The following is a 24,633-nucleotide window of genomic DNA, read 5'->3' as shown; positions in this document are numbered from 1 at the left end:
GTTGGTGGTGGTCCTGGCGGTGAATCCGGTGAATCCCGGGCTTCCGACTCCCAAGGGTGGAGACCCAGCTTTCCGCATTCCTTTGCTTTTTCCAGGCCTCCCACTCTCCCTCCCTTCACTTTGCACGTGGCCAGGCCCACCCTGGTGCTGCTGCTACTCACACCCTTTGTCATTCTTCCTTCAGCCTGTGGCCAGCGTCATGTGCAAGGGAAGATACTGGGAGGCGTGGATGCCCTTGAGGGAAAGTGGCCATGGCAGGCCAGTGTGCACTTTGTAGGTTTCCACATCTGCGGTGGGTCCATCATTGATGAGTACTGGATCCTGTCGGCTGCCCACTGCTTTGACAGGTGAGTGGGCGGTGATGGATACCCTTCCCATGGAGGCCTAGGGCTGCAAGATGAACCACATAGGACTGGGACTTCTTGGAGTTAGGGAGAGAGTTGGACCCAGTACACAGCTCCATTCACTACAGCTTCTTGCACAGGACTGAGGACTCCTTTAGGGCCATCAGCTCTTCCAGATAGGTGTGGAACAAAATAATAGATGAGAGGTGAGGTGAGGAGTGATATCTTAGGATGATAAGGTGAAAAGTGATGAAAGACTTATCCTCATTGGCAGCTCACTGTACATCTGACAAACTCACCATCCAGCAGATACTGGTGAGTCCTTGAATCCTCCATGTACTCAGGCCAGGACTTCTTTGGGAGCAATTCTGCCAGTCAGGTCCCTACTGTGCTGGAACGGCTCACTTCCCACATCCTGGCTGAGAGCTTGGATACCCAGGCCTCCATGTTCCAGGACTCCATGGGCCTGTGAGCTCATGGAAGCTCCTCTTCCCATGGGTCGGGTGCTTGAACCACTGTACCTTTGTTCTCTGTCTCTACAGGAATAGGAACACTGAGGCATTTGATATGTATGTGGGTCTTGTGGACCTCAATGTTGCAGGCAATCACACACAGTGGTTTGAGGTGAATAGGGTGATCATACACCCCACATATGAATTGTATCACCCTGTTGGAGGCGACATCGCTCTGGTGCAGCTGAAAACCCGCATTGTTTTTTCCGACTCTGTGCTTCCCATCTGTATTGCACCCCCAGACTTGACTCTTTGGAACCTTTCTTGCTGGGCTACAGGATGGGGATCCATCTCCCAAAGAGGTAAGAAAACAAAGTGCAGGGTGGATCCCTTTATTGGAGCTTGTGGAAGGGATGATGGCTTTATAACATTACCAGGCAGAATGTTCTGTCCATTAAGGGGTTGCAAGTATCTGAGGACTGGAATCTTTATACATCAATCACTATATGTTTCTGTCAATGTGGAGTTGTGCTTTATTCCTGGCTGGCTTTGTTGTATACAGAGAAGTAGTTACATCTACTTTGAGTGTGAAACTTATATTTTGTATACCAAGAGCACAAATTTCCAGCATAGTTGTTCTTAAAATTTTAAATTCAATTTATAATCTTTTTTAACCTATGAAAAAACATAGTAGTTATTCTAGTTATCTATAAAGGCCTTGTACTTTCTTTCTAGGTTCAAATCTTTGTATTTCAGGATTTCTACGGTTATATAAAAGATTATTTTTAATTGCATTTGCTAATCAGACACAGCTGTTGATTTCTGTGTATTGATAATATTTCCATCCACCATATAGGACTAATTTTTAATAGTTTTTCAGTTGATTATTTAATTGTTCTAGATTTTTTAATATATTTTCTTCAGATAAAGCTTGTTTAATCACTTCCTTTTCTATATCTTATCCTTAATTAATTTTTCTTGTCTTATTGCAATGACTAGAACCTCTAGTAGAAATGTTGCTAGGTCTCTTTTTCTTGTTTTTTATTTTAATTGAAATGCTTCTAATAGCTTACTATTGCATCTGTGACTTGATTTGGAGATTTCAGATTGATATCTTATATCAGTTTAAGAAAGTTTAACATCTGCTTTACTTAATTAAAAAAAACTCTTATTGATGTTAAACTGATATAAATTCAAATTAGAATGTTAAAACTTTAGAATGTTAAATGTAATCCCCATTGTAAACATGGAAGGAAATTAAAAGGGAATTTAAATGTTTCACTGCAAAAAATCAACTAAATGCAAAGAAGACAGGAATGCAAGAAAATGAGGCAAGGAGGAAGCTATAAGGCATGTAGAAAGTAAGTAGTAAAATGACAGAAGCAAGTTGCTCCTTACCAATAATTACTTTGAATGTAAATGGTTGAACTCTCAAATCAAAAGACAGAGACTGGAATTAAGGAGATAAAGCCAAGATGGCGGAGTACACCTCCTCTCACTGGAACATATAAATTACAGTCATTGATAAAACAATTATTGATGAGAAAGACTGGAATCCACCAGAGAAGATTTTCTACAACTAAAGATGGGAACCATAAAGAGATGGGTAGGAAGGGCAAAATCATAGTAAAGACCTATATGCTTGGGTGGATGACCCACAAATAGGAGGATAATTACAAATATGGAGCTTCTCCCCAAGGAATAAAGGGTCTGAACCTCACATTGGGCTCCCCGGTCCTGGGGTCCTATACCAGGAATATTTGGTTTTGGAGGCCAACAGGCCTTACTTTTGGGACACCCAGAAAGCTGTGAGAAATAAAGACTCCACCCTTAAAAGGCCCATATAAAATCTCACATGCTCCAGGACCTAGAGCAGAGTAGTAATTTAAAAGGAGCCTGGGTCAGATCCACCTACTTATCTTGGAGAGTCTCCCTGAGAGGTAGGAAGCAACTGGAGCTCACCCCACAGACATAGGCACTGGTGGCACCATTTAGAGAGGACTTCTGGTGCTTCAGATGGTAAAGTGTCTGCCTACAATGTGGGAGACCTGGATTCGATCCCTGGTTTGGGAAGATCCCCTGGAGAAGGAAATGGCAACCCACTCCAGTACTCTTGCCTGAAAAATCCCATGGACGGAGGAGCCTGGTAGGCTACAGTCCATGGGGTTGCAAAGAGTCAGACACGACCATTTAGGGGAGCTACGGAGAAGGCAATGGCACCCCACTCCAGTACTCTTGCCTGGAAAATCCCATGGATGGAGGAGCCTGGTGGGCTGCAGTCCATGGGGTCGCTAAGAGTCAGACACGACTGAGCGACTTCACTTTCACTTTTCACTTTCATGCATTGGAGAAGGAAATGGCAACCCACTCCAGTGTTCTTGCCTGGAGAATCCCAGGGACGGGGAAGCCTGGTGGGCTGCCGTCTATGGGGTCACACAGAGTCGGACACGACTGAAGTGACTTAGCATAGCATAGCATAGCATTCTATCACATGGACACTGGTGTTGACAAGCACTATTTTAAAATCCTCTATCTAGTTTATTGGTCTTCCCTAGTGTAAAGGACAGAGAAGGCAATGGCACCCCACTCCAGCACTCTTGCCTGGAAAATCCCATGGACAGAGGAGCCTGGTAGGCTGCAGTCCATGGGGTCGCTAAGAGTTGGACACGACTGAGCGACTTCACTTTCACTTTTCACTTTCATGCATTGGAGAAGGAAATGGCAACCCACTCCAGTGTTCTTGCCTGGAGAATCCTAGGGACGGGGAGCTTGGTGGGCTGCCATCTATGGGGTCGCACAGAGTTGGACATGACTGAAGTGACTTAGCAGCAGCAGTGTAAAGGATCTGCCTGCAATACAGGAGACCCAGGTTCAATCCCTAGGTCAGGAAGATCCCCTGGGGAAGGGAATGATTACCCACTCCAGTATTCTTGCCTGGAGAATTCCATGGACAGAGGAGCCTGACGGGCTACAGTCCGTGGGATTGCAGAGTGGGACACGACTCAGTTCACCACTGACCCACCTAGGAAGCCCACATTACATCCCTAGTACTTATTTATCTTTTAACTACTGGAAGTTTATAACTTTTGACCGCCGCCAACCAATTCCATCTTCCCTCAACACTCCCCTGCCACTGGTAATCACAAAACTAATCTCTTTTTCTATGAGTTTATCTTTGAAGTCTAATTGATATGTTAGTTCTGGTTACACGACATAGTGATTTGGTATTTCTCTACAGCTCAAAATTATCACCATAATAAGTCTAATTACAACATGTCACCATACAAATATATTACATAATTTTTTATTTTATTCCACACACTGTACATTTCATACCTGTGACTCATTTATTTTACAACTGGAAATTTGTACCTCTTAATCTTCCTCATCCATTTCTTTCCTTACTTTCCTTACCCCAACCCCTCACCTCTGGCAACCACCTGTTTTTTTCTCTGTATCTATAACTCTGTTCTGTTCATTTGTTTTCTTTAGATTCCACACATAAGTGAAATCATACAATATTTGGGCTTCCTTGGTGGCTCAGATGGTAAAGAATCTGCCTGCAATGCGGGAGACCTGGGTTCAGTCACTGGGTTGGGAAGATTCCCTGGAGAAGGAAATGGCACCCCAGTCCAGTATTCTTGCCTGGAGAATTCCATGGACAGAGGAGCCTGGGGGGCTACAGTCCATGGAGTTGCAAAGAGTCAGACATGACTAAACGACTAACACACACACACACACACACACACACACAATATTTCCTCTTTTACTGTCTGAGATTTCATTTAGCACAATATCCTCTAGATCCATCCATGTTGTTGCAAATGGTAAGATTCCATTCTTTTTTGCGGCTGGTTAATATTCCATTATATATATGTACCACATCTTCTTCAACCACTCATGTATTAATGGGAACTTAGGTTAGTTTAGATCTGAAGTGAGTCTCTTGTAGGCAACATATATATGGGTCTTATATTTGCATCCATTTTATGTCATTTGATTGGATAATTAAGTTCATTTATATCTAAAGTAGGTATTAACTACTGCTGTTTTGTTCATTGGTTTGGGATTGCTTTTATAGCTCTTTTTTGTTCCTTTCTTCTTCCTTTTTTCTATTTCCTCATGATTTGATGACTATATGTAGCATTATGCTTGGATTCCTTTCTTTTTCTGTGTGTATATCTATCTATTATAGATTTTCTTTGTGGTTACCATGAGGTTTATATAATTCTTCTATAATACCCATGATTATTTTACATTGCTGATCTTTTATTTTCAAATGTATTTTAACAACACTGCATATTTACTCCCCTTTCTTTAAGATTATTGTTTTTATATATTTTACTTCTTTTTGATCATGTATTTCTTAACTACTTATTGTGGATATAGTTTTGGCATTTTTTTCTTTTAACCTTCTTATTGGCTTTGTATGTGTTTGATTTACTGTCTTCACTATGTATTTGCTTTTACCAATGAGCTTCTTCCTTTCATAATTCTCATGTTCTAGTTGTGGCTTTTTTTCACTTAGAGAAGTCCCTTTAATATTTCTTGTAAAGCTGGTTTGGGGTGCTGAACTCTTTTTTTTTTTTTTCTCATCTGTAAAACTTTCAATCTCTCCATCAAATCTGAATGAAAACCTTGCTAGGTATATTATTCTTGGTTGTAGGTTTTTCCCTTGCATCCCTTTAAGTTAATCATGCCTTTCCCTTCTGGCCTGCAGAGTTTCTGCTGAAAAGTCAACTGATAACCTTATGGGAGTTCCCTGTATGTACCTTGTTGCTTTTCCCTTGATGCTTTCAATATTCTCTCTTTATCTTTAATTTTTGCCATTTTAATCACAGTGTGTCTTGGTGTGCTCCTTTTTGGTTGATCCTGTGTGGGCCAACTCTCTGTGCCCCCTGGACTTGATGTCTGTTTCCTTTCCCAGGTTAGGAAAATTTTCAGTGATTATATCTTCAGATATGTTCTCTGCCCCCTTTTCTGTCTCTTCTCATTGTGGGTTCCCTGTCATGCTGGTGCGTTTAATCTTGTCCCAGGGATCTCTGAGGCTATCCTCAGTTCTTTTCATTCTTTTTACTTTATTCTGCTCTTCAGCAGTTATTTCCACCATTTTATCTTCCAGCTCACTGATCCATTCTTCTGCTTCAGATATTCTGCTATTGATTCCTTCTAGAGTGTTTTTAATTTCAGTAATTGTGTTGTTTGTATGTTTATTCTTTAATTCTTCTTCTGCTGCTGCTAAGTCGCTTCAGTCGTGTCCGACTCTGTGCGACCCAATGGACGGCCAGCCCACCAGGCTCCCCCGTCCCTGGGATTCTCCAGGCAAGAACACTGGAGTGGGTTGCCATTTCCTTCTCCAATGCATGAAAGTGAAAAGTGAAAGTGAAGTCGCTCAGTCGTGTCTGACCCTCAGCGACCCCATGGACTGCAGCCTTCCAGGCTCCTCTGTCCACTAGGTCTTTGTTAATTGATTCTTACATTTTCTCCATTCTATTTTCAAGGTTTTTTTTTTTTATCATCTTTACTATCATTATTCTGAATTCTTTTAGAGGGGAGGAGAGGGTGAGATGTATGGAGAGAGTAACATGGAAACTTACATTCAGTTCACTTCAGTTCAGTTCAGTCTCTCAGTCATGTCCGACTCTTTGCGACCCCATGAATCGCAGCATGCCAGGCCTCCCTGTCCATCACCAACTCCCGGTTTTCACCCAAACCCATGTCCATTGTGTTGGTGATGCCATCCAACCATCTCATTCTCTGTCATCCCCTTCTCCTCCTGCCTTCAATCTTTCCCAGCATCAGGGTCTTTTCCAATGAGTCAACCGTTCGCATGAGGTGGCCAGAGGATTGGAGTTTCAGCTTCAACATCAGTACTTCCAATGAACACCCAGGACTTATCTCCTTTAGAATGGACTGGTTGGATCTCCTTGCAGTCCAAGGGACTCTCAAGAGTCTTGTTCAACACCACAGTACAAAAGCATCAATTCTTCGGCACTCAGCTTTCTTCACAGTCCAACTCTCACATCCATACATGACCACTGGCAAAACCATAGCCTTGACTAGACAGACCTTTGTTGGCAAAGTAACGTCTCTGCTTTTGAATATGCTATCTAGGTTGGTCATAACTTTCCTTCCAAGGAGTAAGCGTCTTTTAATTTCATGGCTGCAATCACCATCTGCAGTGATTTTGGAGCCCCAAAAAATAAAGTCTGACACTGTTTCCCCAGAGACATTAGGGTTTTGTATATATCATGTCATCTGAAATAGTGACAGTTTTACTTCTTCCCTTCCAGTTTGGATACTTTTTATTTCTTTTTCTTGTTGGCCTCTGTGACTAGGACTTCCAGTCAGTCAGTTCAGTCACATCAGACTCTTTGCGACCCCATGGACTGCAGCATGCCAGGCTTCCCTGTCCATCACCAACTCCCCGAGCTTGCTCAAACTCATGTCCATCGAGTCGGTGATGCCATCCAACCATCTCGTCCTCTGTCATCCCCTTCTCCTCCTGCCTTAAATCTTTCCCATAGGACATCCTATACTATGTCAAACAAAAGAGGAAAGATTGGGCATCCATAAGACTATTCCTGATTTTAGAGGTAAAACTTTCAGCTTTTCAGCATTGAGCATGGCATTAGCTGTTGGTTTCTCACAACTAGCCTTTATTTTATTGAGATATGTCCTCTATATACTAACTTTGAAGGGAGTTTTTATCATAAATGAAATTTGAATTTTGTAAAATGCTTTTTCTGTGTCTATTGAGATGATCTTGTGATTTTTATCCTTCCTTTTGTTAATGTGGTAGGAGGGCATGGCAACCTACTCCAGTATTCTTGCCTGGAGAATTCCCATGGACAGAGGAACCTGGCAGGCTACAGTCCATGGGGTTGCAAACAGTCGGACATGACTGAAGTGACTTAGCACTTATTAATGTGGTATATCACATTGATATTGAACTGTCTGCAGATATTGAACCATCCTTGCATCCCTGTAATTAATTTCTTTTGATCATGGTTTGACATGTTTTATATACTGTTAAATTCAGTTGGCTAACACACTGAGGATTTTTGTATCTATATTCATCAGGATATTGTCCAGTAATTTTCATTTTTATAATGTCTTTGGTTTTGATATAAGGAAAATGGTGGCCTTGTAGAATGAATTCAGTAGTGTTTCCTCCTCTTCAATTTTTTTGAATAGTTGGAGAACAATAGGTATTAACTTTTCAGCTGTGAAACTGTTCAGTCTTTGACTTTTGCCTCCTGGGAGTTTTGCATACTGATTCAGTTTCACTACTAGTGATCAGTCTCTTCAGATTTTCTATTTCTTCCTTATTCAGTCTTGGAAGGTTGCATGTTTTTTGCAAATTGTCCATTTTTTCCTAGGGTGTCCAATTTGTTGGCATATAACTTTCATAGTGTTCTGTTTTAATTTTTTTGTATCTCTGTGATAGCATTTGTAATTTTTCCTCTTTCATTTTGTTTATTTGGGTCCTCTTTCTTTTTTTCCCTGTTGAACCTGGTTAAACACTTACTAATTTTCTTTATCATTTCAAAGAAATAGCTCTTGGTTTCATTGATCTTTTCTATTTTTGTCTATATTTTATTATTTTCTATTCTGGCCTTTATTATTTCCTTTCTTCTGATGACTTTGGGTTTTGTTTTTCTTCTTTTTCTAATTCCTTTAGATGATATGTAGTTTGAGATTTTTCTTGTTTCTACAGGTATAAATTTTCCTCTTATATTTACTTCTGCTGCATACCATAGATCTTGAAAAACTGTTTTTATTTTTAGTTGTTTTGAAGTATTTTCTGATTTCATCTTTGCTTTCTTCATTTACCCATTGCTTTTTAATTGCATGTTGTTTAGTCTCCATGCATTCATGTTTTTACTATTTTTCTTCCTGTAATTGATTTCTAGTTTCATACCTTTATGGTCAGAAAAGAGGTTTGATATAATTTATATCCTCTTAAATTTGTTAAACTAAATCTATAAAACAAATACTAACAGACTGAAAGGGAGAAATTGGCAGTGGTAAAATAATAGTAGGGGACTATAACACCCCAGTTACAATCAGACAGATATCAATAAAGAAACAATGGCCTTTAAATGACACATTAGACCAGATGGACATAATGGCTATCTATAGAACATTCCATCCAGAAACAGCACAGTACTATATTGGGTGCATGGGCTTTCCTGGTGGCTCAGACAGTAGAGTCCACCTGTGATGCCGGAGACCCAGGTTCAATTCCTGGGTTGGGAAGATCCCCTGGAGAAGAGAATGGTTACCCACTCCAATTTTCTTGCCTGGAGAATTCCGTGGACAGAAGAGCCTGAGGGGCTACAGTCTATGGGGTCACAGAGTTAGACACAATTGAGCAACTGATATACACACATATTAGGTGCATGAATGTTAACAAACAGTATATCCTCTTCTTGTATTGATCCCTTTATTGTATAATGGTCTTCCTGTCAAAGACTTCTTGGTCTTTTGTCATAGACTTTTATTTAAAGTCTGCTTTTTCTGTTGTCAGTACTGCCATCCCAGATTCTTTTTGGTTCCATTTGTGTGGAAAAACTTTTTGCATCCCCTCACTTTCAGTCTCTGTGTGTCTTTAGCTCTGAAGTGAGTTTCTTGTAGGCTAAATATAGATGAGTCTTGTTTTTCATCCAATTAGCCCCTTTCTGTCTTTTGATAGGAACATTAGTGTATTGATATTTAAAGTGATTATTGATAGGTATGTACTTTCTGTCATTTTCTTACTTGTTTTCTTGTTTTTTAGTTCTTCTCTGTTATTATTTTTTTGTCTCTTCCCTTGTGGTTTGACGGTTTTCTTTAGTATTCTTTTCTCTTTAGTTTTTGTGTGTCTATTGTAGGTTTTTGATTTGTGGTTACTGTTTATTTTGACCTATGACTATATTTGCTGGTTCAAACTCATAGTCAATTCAGTTCAAGCACATTCTAAAAGATCTACTTTTTTTTTTTTTTTACTACTTTCACCTGTGTTTTGTGTTTTTCACATCTTCATGTCTATTCCTTGTTTATTATAGTTATCAGTTCAGTTCAGTCACTCAGTTGTGTCCAACTCTTTGTGACTGCATGGACTGAGGCGTGCCAGGCTTCCTTGTCCATCACCAACTCCAGGAGCTTGCTCAAACTCATGCCCATCGAGTCAGTGATGCCATCCAACCATCTCATGCTCTGTCGTTATAGTTGATTTAAAAAATTTCATTTCTAAACCTTCCTATTAGCTTAAGTGGTTGATCACAGCCTTTGCTATTAATATATATTTGCCTTTACTAGTGGGATATTTTCCCCTTTCATATAAATTCTTACTTCTTGTAGTCTTTTCCATTTAAATACCCTTTAGCATTTCTTGTAAGATCAGTTTAGTATCGATGAACTCTTCTACTTTTTGCTTGTCTGAAAAAGTCTTCAGCTCTTCTTTAGTTCTGAGGGATAACCTTGATGGGTAGAGTATCCTAGGTTGTAAGTTTTTCCCTTTCAGTACTTTTTTGAATATTTATTTTAATTTACTTTTTCACTTGACTGTGCCAGGTCTTAGTTGCGGCATGTGGGATCTTCGGTTGTGGCATGTGGAATCTTTTAGTTGTGGTATGCTAACTCTTAGTTGTAGCATGTGAAGTCTTGGTTGCAGCACGTGGGATCTAGTTCCCTGACCAGGGACTGAACCTGAGCCCCCTGCATTCAGAGTGTGGAATCTTAGCCACTGGACCACCAGGGAAGTCTTACTTTCAGTACTTTAAATATATCATGCCACTCCCTTCTGGTTTGCAAAATTTGTGTGAGACAACCGCATTTAGCCTTATAGGGAATTCCTTTATATGTGAGTATTTGTATTTCTTTTGCTGCCTTTAAGATTCTCTCATTATCTTTAACTTTTGCCAGTTTAGTTATGGTATGTCTTAGTGTGAATCTCTTTGGGTTCATCTTATAGGGGACTCTGTGCTTCCTATACCTGAAAAATGTTTCCTTCTTCAGCCTCAGGAATTTTTCAGCTCTAATTTCATCAACTTCACTTTCTACCCTTTTCTCTCTCTTCTTGTTTTGGAACCCCTAAATGCAAATATTAGTGTACTTGACATTATTTTAGAGGTCCTTTAAAGTATCCTCACTAAAATTTATGAGAGGGAGAGGGTGGGATGATTTGGGAGAATGGCATTAAAACCTTTTTCTGTTCTGATTGGATGATTTCATTAGTTCTATCTTACATTCTTCTGTATTACCTGCTGCTGCTGCTAAGTCACTTCAGTCATGTCCGACTCTGTGTGACCCCATAGACGGCAGCCATCAGGCTCCCCTGTCCCTGGGATTCTCCAGGCAAGAACACTGGAGTGGGTTGCCATTTCCTTCTCCAATGCATGAAAGTGAAAAGTGAAAGTGAAGTCACTCAGTCATGTCCAACTCTTAGCAACACCATGGACTGCAGCCTACCAGGCTCCTCCATCCATGGGATTTTCCAGGCAAGAGTACTGGAGTGGGGTGCCATTGCCTTCTCCACTGTATTACCTAGTCTGATGTTATTCCCTTCTCATATATTTTGCATTTTAGTTATTGTTTTCTTCAGCTCTAACTGGTCCTTTTTAAATTTTCTAGTTCCTTGTTAAAATTCTCACTCTGTTTATTTTTTCCCAAGTTCACTTAGCTTATTACTGTTACTTTGAGCTCATTTGATGAATTATTTATCTCTGTCTCATTAGCATTTTTCTAGGGTCTTAGTCCTCGGTTTTTCATTTGAAACCTATTCCTGTGTTTCTCATTTTAACTTTTTTGTTTCTATGAAATTAGGTGAAAACAGTTATCTGTTCTAGTCTTAAAGGGGATCCTCTTATAAGATCATCCCTATTCAGTTTGCACGTGTCCAGTTTCTTTGGTAGGAGATCTGGATCTGAATTAAGTGAGTCACGCAGGGTGTGCTGGTGGCTACCACCTTGCTGGGAGTATGGCTGGAGACGGAGGGGCTCAAACCAGAGCCAGGTGTGAGCCTGGAATTCTCCTGACCTCAGTGACAGTCATTACCCCAGGGGCAGGGCCCAAGGTGCTGGAGCAGAGCCTGGAGGTTGGGTCCAAGATGGCTCCATTCCTTGTGTGTGCATTTCTTTGACAGTCACAGCACTATATTAGCGGAGAGCAGCACTAGAGTAAGAGGAGCTGGAGTCAGTGCCCAGGAATCTGTACTTTCAAGTATATGATCTTTTTTTTTTCTTTCTTATAATGTCTTTGGATTTGGTATCAGGGTAATGCCAGCTTTATAGGATGAGTTAAAAAGTGTTCCCTTATCTTGCACTTTTTGTGAAGTTTGAGAAGAAGGGTGTTAATTCTTTAAATGTTAGATAGAATTCACCAATGAATCCATATGGTACTAGATTTTCATTGTTAAACATTTTTACTGAACTAATCTTTCTGTTAAGAATCTGCTGAAATTTCCTATTTTTTCTTCTGTCAGATAAGACTATTTGCATGGTTCTAGGAATTGTCTTTCATTGAAGTTATCTTATTTGTTGGAGTATAATTCCTCATAGTATTCTCTTATAATTCATTTTTATTTTTCTGAGACCAATAGTAAATTCCTCCACTTAGACTTCTGATTTAGGTGATTTGTATCTTCTCTTCTTTTCTTTATCACTCTAGCTAAAGGCTTGCCAGTTTTGTTTATATTTTCAGTGAAACTTCAGTTTGATTGATTGTACTTTTTTTCTTTCTATTTTTTACTTCTTTCCTCTGCTAGCTTTGAGTTCATCATGCCTTTCTTTCTCTCGGCTTCACAAGGGGGCAAGGTTAGGTTATTGATAGAAGATGTTTCTTCTTTTGTAATAGAAGAGTTATATTTTTAAATTCCTCTCTGAGCACTGTGTTTGTTGCATCTTGTAAGTTTCATATGCTGTGTTTTCATTCATTCTTCTCTAAGCGTTTACTCTTGTGATTTCTTTGACTTATTGGTTTTTCCAGAATGTATTGTTTAATATCAATTTTTTAAAAGTTATCTTTCTGTTATTGATTTCTAGCTTCATTCCATTGTGTTCAGATAACACAGTTTACATGATTTTAATATTTTAAAATGTATTGACTTGTTTCATGACTAACATATATTCTGCTCTGGACTTTGTCCCATGGCTACTTGAGAAGAATGTATATTCCACTGTTGTTGGGTGAAGCATTATATAAATGTCTGTCAGGTCTAATTGGTTTATAATGTTGTTCAAGTCCTCTATTTCCTTATAATGTTCTTGTTCCAAATGTTATTGAAAGTGTGGAATTGGATCTACAATTACTACTATGGAACTGTCTGTTCCCCCACTTCAATTCTGCCAATGTTTGCTTCATATTTTGTTTGATGACTATATTAATTATAAAGAAAACTTAATGAAATGATTCTTTTATCAATATATAATGCCTTTATTTGTTTCTTATAACAGTTTTGACTTGAAGTCTATTTTGTCTGAAAGTAGTATAGCCTTCCCACTTTCTTTGGTATTAGTATTTGTGTAAAATATCCTTTTTTTAATCCTTTCATTTTCCATCCTTTTGTATCCTTGACTCTAAAATGAGTCTCATAGACAGCATATAGCTGGATTTTTCAAAACTAAGTCTGCCACTCTCTGTCCTTCGGAGAGCTTAACTCATTTACATTTAAACTAATTACTTATAGTAAGAACTTACTTCCATCATTTGCTATTTCTTTTCAGTTTTAAATCTTTTTGTCCCTTATTTCCTCCAATACTGATTTCTTTTGTGCTTAATTAATTTTTTATAGTGAGCTGTTTTAAACCCTTCACATTTAATGTGTATATTTTCAGACATTTTTGTTTGTTTTTACCATGGAGATTACATTTAATATTCCACATTTATAACAAGCTAGTTTGAACTGATACCAGTTTAACCCCAATAGCATACAGAAACTGTACAAGTCACAACTTTGTAAACTGTGTGCCTCAAACATGTATTTTAAATTACTTTATGAATTTGTCTTTAAAATTCTGTAGAAAATAAAAAGTGGAATTACAAACCAAAAAGATGACAGTAGGATTTTTATACTTGCCCAAATATTTGCCTTTACAAGGATTTTTAAAAATTTCTTCATGTGGTTTTGAGTTACTGTCTTTGTACTTTCATTTTCACCAGAACTCCTTATAGCATTTCTCTTAGGGAAGACTTAATAGTATCAAACTGTTATCTCTTAATTATCTGAGAATATCTAAGTTCTCATTTTTTAAGGACATTGCTGCCATAGATAGAAGTCTCAGTGGACAGTTTTTTATTTTAGCACTTTGTGTTATCCCATTGTCCTCTGAGTTAGTCTTAGTAGTTCTTGTTTTTAATGAGAAGCATCTACTGTTCTTATTGAGGACAAGTTGCTTCTGTTTTGCTCCTTTCAAAATTCTGTTTCTCTTAGTTTTTGGAAGTTTAATTATAGTATGTCTACAGAAGGGCCCTCTTTGATTTTATTCTACTTGGAGTTTGTTAAACTTTTTGGATTAGTAGATTCAAATCTTCTACCAAGTTGGGAAGTTTCAGGCTATTACCTTTCTGCCTTTTTCTCTCTGTCTTCTCCTTCTGTGTATCCAATAATAACATGTAGTGATGGATTTTATACTGTTCCACAGGTCCTTTAGCATCTATTCAGTTTTTTTTCTTCTGTTCCTCAAATTTTTTTAATAATTTCAATTGTCCTATATTTAGGTTAACTAATTTTCTCTTCTGCTTGCTAAGATTTGCTGTTTTCTACTTCTAGTGAAGTTTTATTTAAATTGTTAGACTTTTCAGTGCCAACTTTTCTGTTTGGCACCTTTCAATAATGTATGGTTTTGATAGTTTCATTTTGTTTATTGGTCATTTTCCTGATTTACTTTAATTCTTTTTGTATGTTTTCCATTAGTTCTTTGAGAATTTTTAACAAAGTTTTAAGCCCTCAGGGACAGTTTCTCCATTCGTTTTGTTTCCTTGAATAAGCTATACATTTCTGTTTCTTTGTATGATTTTTGTTGTTGCTGAAAACTGGAATATTGAGTTTTATACTTTTGAGTATATAATAAATATTATATGTGGTTGGGTATTGAGTATTTAATGTAACTCTGAAGATAAAATTCTCTCTGTCCTCAAGGCTTTCCTTTTCCTTTCTTTCTTCTTTTAACTGTCAAAGGCTGTAGTAGCTTGTTTAATGATTTTCCCAAATTTTTGCTAAGGCTGTATTCCTTGTCATGTATCTTCACTAATGTATCCATTCCTTAGAATCTGTGCAGCTACTTCTGTGACAGATGTTTTACTCAATGCCAGTAATTAAAACAAACCAATAAAGCAGACAAATCTCTTCTTCTTGTTTTTGCTCTCTACTATGGTACTTTTTCAACACTTAGACGGGTTTGCACTGAACATAGAGATCAGCTCATTGTGAAACCCAAGGGCCTGTCTCATGTCTTTTCTTAGCATATGCCTTACCCTGGGTGTGTGTGTGGCCTTGTAAATTCCATCAAATACAGGGATGTTTTTATTTTATCACATTTTACACTTTAAGATATATATGTACACCCATGGCTGATTCATGTCAATGTATGGCCAAACCACTAAAATATTGTAAAGTAATTAGCCTCCAATTAAAATAAATAAATTAAAAAAAAAGACTTTCTGTTGACGTCTCATCATGAAAAAAAGATATATATGATTTGTCAATTATATCTTGGTAAGGATGGAAAAAGGAAGAAAATAAAGGACAGCAACATCACAGCAATTTTTTAAAAAGGATGTAATATTTGCCCTCTAAAATTATTTTATATAATAGTATATTTGTAAACAGGTATATAGGCTCAAAGGAAAAGAATGGTGTTTTCCTAATTGGCAAACTGTGTGAAGACACAGGGGAATCAGGGTGAGGCCATTCCAAACCCCACACTTTGGGCAAGCTGAGTCTGGCTGGCAGGGCCCAAGTCCAGATCACTGTTTAGTCAGTCCAAGATGGGTACTATACGTATTTTTTTTCTTATACCAGAAGTTATCACTTAAAAATCTACCATATAAGTTTACGTGTTTTCTCATAGTTCGTGTCTTATAGAGCATGCTGCCCTGTTTCCTCTGGAAATCTCTTTGAGATTGCCCTCAGCTGTCTAAAGAAGAGCCCTGAATCTTTGCGGACAGTTGGTCTCTGAGGCGCTCACATCATGAATGATTTGCTCATTGTCATCTGCTGCAAATTCAGTCTCTCCTTTGCTTCTTCACATACAAACTCACATCTATAGCTTTTCATGGCATATTACCTCATAAATCTATAGTTTTTCTTTCTATTGAGGTCATTCTGTTTGAACTTGCCACAAGCCTCCAATAATAAATATATTTGTCTTCAGGGATGCTTTTGAATGTCTTAATTTCTCTAAGAAATTCTCCTGAGCTGTTACTCCCAAATTTTAGTCAGTTTATTGGATATTTTGACAATAATCTTTCCCCCTGGACCTCCATAGACTGTTTTGCTTGGCTTACAGAGTATTTGAGCAGTGCCCACCACTTTTACAGCCTGCATTCTGAACTAGGTGAAACAGGGATGAGTGTCTATGTCAGTTCTTCAGGTAGCCCTCAGACAGATTCAGACAGACAGACAATAATTTGTAAGAAAGATCTGCTTTGCTCCTTCTGGAATCAAGTACCAGGGTCCTGTACTTGGAATGTGGGTTTCCCTACTCAAAGGTGCCACTGTGGAGGAACCAAGATGGTGGAGAAGTAGGTGGACATGGAATGCATCTCTCTCCACAGATGCATCAGGAATACATCTACAGATAGAACAATTGTCACAGAACACTGACTGAATACCAGAAGGAGTCCTTGACAACCAGAAAGGATTATGTGGATCCATGCATGATTTGGTAGGGATGAAAGGAAGAAGGGAGAAGGAGGAGGAGGGCAAGCAGGACGGGACCAGCACCCAGGGGTGGGGGAGCTGAAGCAAAGAAGAGACTCCCGCATCCAGAGAAATTGGTTGGGACAGAAGGGAAGCATTTGAGGCTATCATAGGGTGAACCAGCTGATCTATGACAGTCTGAACAGACTGAGAAACACATAGATAATCCATGCCATGGCCCTGTACCCTGTACCCCAGGCTGGGACGCATGTCCACTGGTGTGCACGGGGGCTGGGAGCTGGAGTGTGGGGATTGGAGAGCAATTCCAGGACAAAGACACTGAGACCAGCCTTCCTCAGTACTGCAGTGCCTCCTAGGGATGCTGAGGTGGATTGTGAATCACAATGTGGCCAAAGACAGTGACAGCCGAGACCCTAAGAAAACATTTATTATTTTTATGTTTTGATTAATTCATTGTTGGTTCTGGGGGTTTTTGTTCTATTTTGTTTGCTTTCTTCTTTTTTCCCTGTTGTTGTGGTTACTGTTTTTGTTATTATTTCTGTTTAGGCTTTGGGGATTTTCAAATCATATTTTTAATTTCTTTTATGTATTGCTTCTTCTACTTTGGCTTTCTGTTGTTCTGTGTCTTCTTTTATTTGTTTTTTGGGGTTCTTTTTCATTTTATAGTATACATGAAGCTCCAATATTTTGGCCACCTGATGTGAAGCACCAACTCATTGGAAAAGACCTAATGCTGGGGCAGATTGAAGGCAAAAGGAGAAGGGGTGGCAGAGGATGAATGATTAGATAGCAACACTGACTCAATGATATGAATTTGAGCAAACTCTGGGAGTTTATATATACATAGTTTATATATATATAGTTTATACATATAGTTATAAGCTATACATATAGCTTATAGTTATAAGCTATACGTATAGCTTATAACTATATGTAGAACTATACATATAAACTATACTATAAACTATAGACATATATATAGTTTTATAGCTTATTCACATTATTGTACAGAAGAAACCAAGACAATAATATGCTCTAAAAATGTTTTAAAAAGATAAAATGAATTTTTGTAAAAAGGTGCCACTGTACTGGGAAGGGGGTAGGAAAAGGACAAGTAAAAATGCCACAAAACTTTCCAATCAGTCTGAAGTTGTCTTTCTCTTGCATCAGTGTTTGCTTGATTGCTGTGAACTTTTGTTTTCCCATATTTCTGATAAAGTTGGTTCTGACTCTTTCTGCTTGTTTTTCAATGTTTCTCACCTCCTGAGAATTTGACAGGGATGACATTAAATCTATAAATAAATTTGGGAACTAATTCCATTTTAATAATATTGAGTCCTCTAATCCATGAACATTGAGTGGATCACTATTGATTTAGATTGTCTTAAGCTTTGTACTATTTTACAGTGTTTGGTTGTATAGATGTTACCCATTCTTTGATAAATTTATTCTTAAAATTTTCATTCTTTTTGAAACTATTGTGAACGGAACTGTTTTAGTAATTTTGTTTTAAATTGTTCATTGCTATTATTAATATATTGAAATATACTTGACATTTGTATATTTATCTTGTATTCTGAAAACTAGTTTTAATAGTTTTTAGACATTATTAGTTCCTTCATACAATTGTTATTTTGTCTTCAACAAAGATGTTTTAATTCTAACTTTCCAGAAGAAAGTAAGAATTTTTTACTCATCGCACTGGCTACAACCTGCAGTACAATGTTAAACATGTAGTGAAAGTGACCATCTTTGCCTTGTTTCTGATCTTAAGGGGGAAAATATTTATTTAGTCTTTTATCATTAAGAATGGTATTAGATGTGGAATTTTTGTAGATGCTCTTTACCAATGAGTAAAGTTCCTTTTATTCTGGTTTGTTGAGAGTTTATCATGAACAGATGTCAGATTTTTTTAAATGCCTTTTATTATCTATGCTCATGTGGCTTTTGCCTTTTATTAATAACGTAACTGTATGTATTAATTTGGGGATGTTAAATGAACTTTGCATTCCTATGATTAATTCCTTTTGGTCATTGTGTATAATCATTTTTATAGGTCATTAGAATCAACTTGGAGAAGGCAATGGCACCCCACTCCGGTACTCTTGCCTGGAAAATCCCATGGATGGAGGAGCCTGGTAGGCTGCAGTCCATGGGGTCGCTAAAAGTCAGACACGACTAAGCGACTTCACTTTCACTTTTCACTTTCATGCACTGGAGAAGGAAATGGCAACCCACTCTGGTGTTCTTGCCTAGAGAATCCCAGGGACGGGGGAGCCTGGTGGGCTGCCATCTGTGGGGTCACACACAGTCGGACACGACTGAAGTGACTTAGCAGCAGCAGAATCAACTTGCCAATAATTTGTTTAAGATTTTTACATGTATATTTATGAAAGATATTGGCTGTACTGTGATTTTTGTCTGCCTGTGGTATTGGGGTAATATTGGGTTTTGTAGTATTCCTATTGTTTCTTCTTTAAATGTTTGATATAATTCATTAGTGAAGTCATCTAGGATTCAGTTCAGTTCAGTTGCTCAGTGGTGTCAGACTCTTTGAGACCCTATGGATTGCAGCATGCCAGGCTTCCCTGTCTATCACCAACTCCCGAAGCTTGCTCAAACTCATGTCCATTGAGTCGGTGATGCCATCCAACCATCTCATCCTCTGTCGTCCCCTTCTCCTCCTGCCAAAAATATTTCCCAGTGTATCTTCCAATGAATTAGTTCTTCCCATCAGGTGGTCAAAGTATTGGAGCTTCAGCTTCAGCATCAGTCCTTCCAATGAATATTCATGACTGATTTCCTTTAGGACTGACTAGTTTGATTTCCTTGTAATCCAAGGGTCTCTCAAAAGCCTTCTAAAACACCACAGTTCAAAAGTATCAATTCTTTGGTGCTCAGCTTTCTTTATAGTCCTATTCTCACATCCATACATGACTACTGGAAAAACTATAGCTTTGACTAGACAGACCTTTGTCAACAAAGTAATATCTCTGCTTTTTAATATGTTGTCTAGGTTGGTCACAGCTTTTTTCCACAGAGCATGCGTTTTTTAATTTCATGACTGCAGTCATCATCTGCAGTGATTTTGGAACCCAAGAAAATAAAGTCTGTCACTGTTTCCATCGTTTCCCCATCTATTTGCCATGAAGTGATGGGACCAGATGCCATGATCTTAGTTTTTTGAATGCTGAGTTTTAAGCCAGCATTTTCACTCTTCTTTCACTTTCAAGAGGCTCTTCAGTTCCTCTTCACTTTCTGCCATAAGGGTGGTGTCATCTGCATATCTGAAGTTACTGATATTTCTCCCAGCAACTTGGTTCCAGCTTGTGTTTCATCCAGCCCAGCATTTCTCATGATGTACTCTGCATATAAGTTAAATAAGCAGGATGACAATGTACAGCCTCGACATACTCCTTTCCCAATTTGGAACCAGTCTGTTGTACCATGTCCAGTTCTAACTGTTGGTTCTTGACCTGTATACAGATTTCTCAGGAGGCAGGTCAGGTGGTCTGGTATTCCCATCTCTTGAAGAATTTTCCAGTTTGTTGTGATCCACACAGTCAAAGGCTTTGGCATAGTCAATAAAGCAGAAGTAGATGTTTTTCTGGACTCTCATGCTTTGTTGATGATCCAACAGATGTTGGTAATTTGATCTCTGGATCCTCTTCCTTTTCTATATCCAGCTTATACATCTGAAAGTTCTCAATTTATGGACTGCTGAAGCCTAGCTTGGAGAATTTTGAGCGTTACTTTGCTAGCATGTGAAATGAGTGCAGTTGCATGGTAGTTTCAAAATTCTTTGGCATTGCCTTTCTTTGGGATTGGAATGAAAACTGATCTCTTCCAGTCCTGTGGCCTGGTCACTGCTGAGTTTTCCAAATTTGCTGGCATATTGAGTGCAGCACTTTCACAGCATCATCTTTTAGGATTTGAAATAGCTCAGCTGGAATTCCTTTATCTCTACTAGCTTTGTTCTTAGTGATGCTTCCTAAGGCCCACTTGACTTTGCACTCCAGGATGTCTGGCTCTAGGTCAATGATCACAGCATCGTGGTTATTTGGGTCACTAAGATCTTTTTTGTATAGTCCTTCTGTGTATTCTTGCCACCTCTTCTTAATATCTTCTGCTTCTGCATCTTGCTCTAGCACAATTTGTAAAGAATCATCTCCTTTCCCCACTGACCTATATTGGCACCTTTGTCAAACATCTTGTGACCATGTGTGGGGCCTACTTCCAGACTTACTCTTCTGCCAGTTGGATCTCTCCAGTACAACAGCCTTACTTACCAGAGCTTTATGATGAGTCTTGTCTTACACATCCTCCACAGTGTTTCTCTTCTTCAAAATTATCATGGGAATGCTGAGTCCTTTGCACTTTCATATGAATTTTAGAATTAGCTCCCTGACTTCTACAATAAAACTGCTACAACTTCTAAATTCTGCTAAACTTCTACAATAAAACTGCTAAGATTTTGAATTTCCATGGCACTATTCTTTGAAACTGTTCTCTGAGACATCCTACTCCACCTTGGCTACTTCTTAAAAGGGCCTTGAAAAATGCCACATTGAGCAAATTTACCAGTCTCTTCTGGGGCCCAGAGTCTTTGACATTTTGAACATCATGCTACCTTTTAGTCCAGACTGGCAACACTTTCACAAGTACAAGTCTTGAGCTGTGTGGTCCTGCTGGTTGTTGCTGAGCATGCCTGTGTATCTGATAACTGTCTCTGTGGGCTGACCTGTGACAGATTGAGCTGGAGTGCTGAACTCTGATTCATGCATCTTTCACTGTCCAGCAGGTTGACCAGGAAGCATTCACAGGCAGTGGTGGAGAAACACATATTTTGAAGTCTCTGCTTGCAGCAAGTCTGCTCGAATCCCATTGACAAAGCATGTCATGTGGCAAAATTCAGATCCAAGGACTGAGAATATACATTACACCTCTTGATGGGAGTAACTGCAAAGACACAGAGCAAAGGATGTATATGAGGAAGATATGGAAAATTGAATTCATTAATTCAATTCATTTCCCTTCAATTTATACTTTATTGTTAAGCAGATAAACACTTAACATAGTACAACTCCATTCAGATCAGTTCAGTTCAGTCGCTCAGTTCTGTCCGACTCTTTGTGACCCCATGAATCGCAGCACGCCAGGCCTCCCTGTCCATCACCAACTCACGGAGTTCACCCAGACTCACGCCCATCGAGACGGTGATGCCATGCAGCCATCTCATCCTCTGTCGTTCCCTTTTCCTCCTGCCCCCAAACCCTCCCAGCATCAGAGTCTTTTCTAATGAGTCAACTCTTCGCATGAGGTGGCCAAAGTATTGGAGTTTCAGCTTTAGCATCAGTCCTTCCAAAGAACACTCAGGACTGATCTCCTTTAGAATGGACTAATTGGATCTCCTTGCAGTACAAGGGACTCTCAAGAGTCTTCTCCAACACCACAGTTCAAAAGCATCAATTCTTCAGTGCTCAGCCTTCTTCACAGTCCAACTCTCACATCCATACATGACTACTGGAAAAACCATAGCCTTGACGAGACAGACCTTTGTTGGCAAAGTAATGTCTCTGCTTTTGAATATGCTATCTAGGTTGGTCATAACTTTCCTTCCAAGGACTAAGCGTCTTTTAATTTCATGGCTGCAATCACCATCTGCAGTGATTTTGGAGCCCCCAAAAATAAAGTCTGACACTGTTTCCACTGTTTCCCCATCTATTTCCCATGAAGTGATGGGACCAGATGCCATGATCTTCGTTTTCTGAATGGTGAGCTTTAAGCCAACTTTTTCATTCTCCTCTTTCACTTTCATCAAGAGGCTCTTTAGTTCCTCTTCACTTTCTGCCATAAGGGTGGTGTCATCTGCATATCTGAGGTTATTGATGTTTCTCCCGGCAATCTTGATTCCAGATTGTGCTTCTTCCAGCCCAGTGTTTCTCATGATGTACTCTGCATAGAAGTTAAATAAGCAGGGTGACAATATACAGCCTTGACGTACTCCTTTTCCTATTTGGAATCAGTCTGTTGTTCCATGTCCAGTTCTAACTGTTGCTTCCTGACCTGCATATAGGTTTCTCAAGAGGCAAGTCAGGTAGTCTGGTATTCCCATCTCTTTCAGAATTTTCCACAGTTTATTGTGATCCACACAGTCAAAGGCTTTGGCATAGTCAATAAAGCAGAAATAGATGTTTTTCTGGAACTCTCTTGCTTTTTTGATGATCCAGAGGATGTTGGCAATTTGGTCTCTGGTTCCTCTGCCTTTTCTAAAACCAGCTTGAACATCTGGAAGTTCACGGTTCATGTATTGCTAAAGCCTGGCTTGGATAATTTTGAGTATTACTTTACTAGCATGTGAGATGAGTGTAATTGTGCGGTAGTTTGAGCATATTTCTTAGTTATTTCCCTCTTCTCTTCCACACCAGCAAATTCCTGAACATTACCCAAGAAAGATGTCTCTGACACTCAGCTCATAAGACCACACTGTTTCCACTTACTCAGCTCATCACTGAATATTCTTCTGAGAGCTTCTCTGATCATTTTTCTAACTTTTAAAATTATTTCTGTTTCTATATAAAACATTCTTGAAACACTCAAATCAATACATTTAACATTTTTATCACCTCAAAAAGCTCTCTTACTGCTTTGCAGCCAAGCTCTTTCTTCTAGGGATTTACCCATTAGTTTTATGTTTTTGGACTTTATATATAAATGGAATACTCTTTTACTTAATATAGTCTGTAAGAATTATTCATGTTTTGCTTGTATCTTCAGTTCCTTTTTATTTTGAAGAATATTCAGTTCAGTTCAGTCGCTTAGTCATATCCAACTATTTGCAACCCCGTGGACTGCAGCATGCCAGGCTTCCGTGTCCTTCACCATCTCTCAGAGCTTGCTCAAACTTGTGTCCATTTAGTCAGAGATACCAACCAACCATCTTGTCCTCTGTCATCCCCTTCTCCTCCTGCCTTCAATCCTTCCCAGCATCAGGGTCTTTTCCAGTGAGTCAGTTCTTCCCATCAGGTGGCCAAAGTATTGGAACTTCAACTTCAGCATCAGTCCTTCCAATGAATATTCAGGACTGATTTCCTTTAGGATGGACTGGTTGGATCTCCTTGCAGTCCAAGGGATTCTCAAGAGTCTTCTCCAACACCACAGTTCAAAAGCATCAATTCTTCAGTGCTTAGCTTTCTTTATAGTCCAACTCTCACATCCATGCATGACTACTGGAAAAACCATAGCTTTGACTAGACGGACCTTTCTCAGCAAAGTAATGTTCCTGTTTTTAATATAGTATGTTTGTCATAGTTTTTCTTCCAAGGAGCAAGCATCTTTTAATTTCATGGCTGCAGTCACCATCTGAAGTGATTTTGGAGCCCAAGAAAATAAATTAAGTCATTATTTCCATTGTTTCCTCATCTATTTGCCATGAAGTGATGGGACTGGATGCCATGATCATAGTTTTTTGAATGTTTAGTTTTAAGCCAACTTTTTCACTCTCTTCTTTCACTTTCATGAAGAGGCTCTTTATCTCCTTTTTGCTTTCTGCCATGAGGGTGGTGTCATCTGAATATCTAAAGTTAATTATATCTCTCCCGGAAATCTTGATTCCAGCTTGTGTTTCATCCAGCCTGGCATTTTTTTATTTTTTAACTTTACAATATTGTATTGGTTTTGCCATATATCAACATGAATCCGCCACAGGTATACATGTGTTCCCCATCCTGAACCCTCCTCCCTCCTCCCTCCCCATACTATCCCTCCGGATCGTCCCAATGCACCAGCCCCAAGCACCCAGTATCGTGCATCGAACCTGGACTGGTGACTCATTTCATATATGATATTATACATGTTTCAATGCCATTCTCCCAAATCATCCCACCCTCTCCCTCTCCCACAGAGTCCAAAGGACTGTTCAATACATCAGTGTCTCTTTCGCTGTCTCGTATACAGGGTTGTTGTTACCATC

General features: G+C 38.9%; 1 protein-coding gene across 2 annotated transcripts in view; it reads left to right on the top strand.

The window, feature by feature from the left end:
• PRSS38 (serine protease 38) overlaps positions 1 to 24,633 on the top strand; it is a 32,167-nt gene that overhangs the window by 192 nt on the left and 7,342 nt on the right. For both annotated transcript variants that reach the window (XM_055566470.1, XM_055566469.1), the window contains exons 2-3: positions 185 to 347; positions 887 to 1,158. In XM_055566470.1, the coding sequence (XP_055422445.1) occupies positions 185 to 347; positions 887 to 1,158 (435 nt within the window). The remainder of the gene's footprint in view (positions 1 to 184; positions 348 to 886; positions 1,159 to 24,633) is intronic.

The sequence above is a fragment of the Bubalus kerabau genome, chromosome 1 (assembly GCF_029407905.1).
Source record: "Bubalus kerabau isolate K-KA32 ecotype Philippines breed swamp buffalo chromosome 1, PCC_UOA_SB_1v2, whole genome shotgun sequence".
NCBI classification, from domain to species: Eukaryota; Metazoa; Chordata; class Mammalia; order Artiodactyla; family Bovidae; genus Bubalus; species Bubalus kerabau.
Note: the sequence above shows the minus strand (reverse complement) of the source record. Positions and strands in the feature narration are given on the sequence as shown.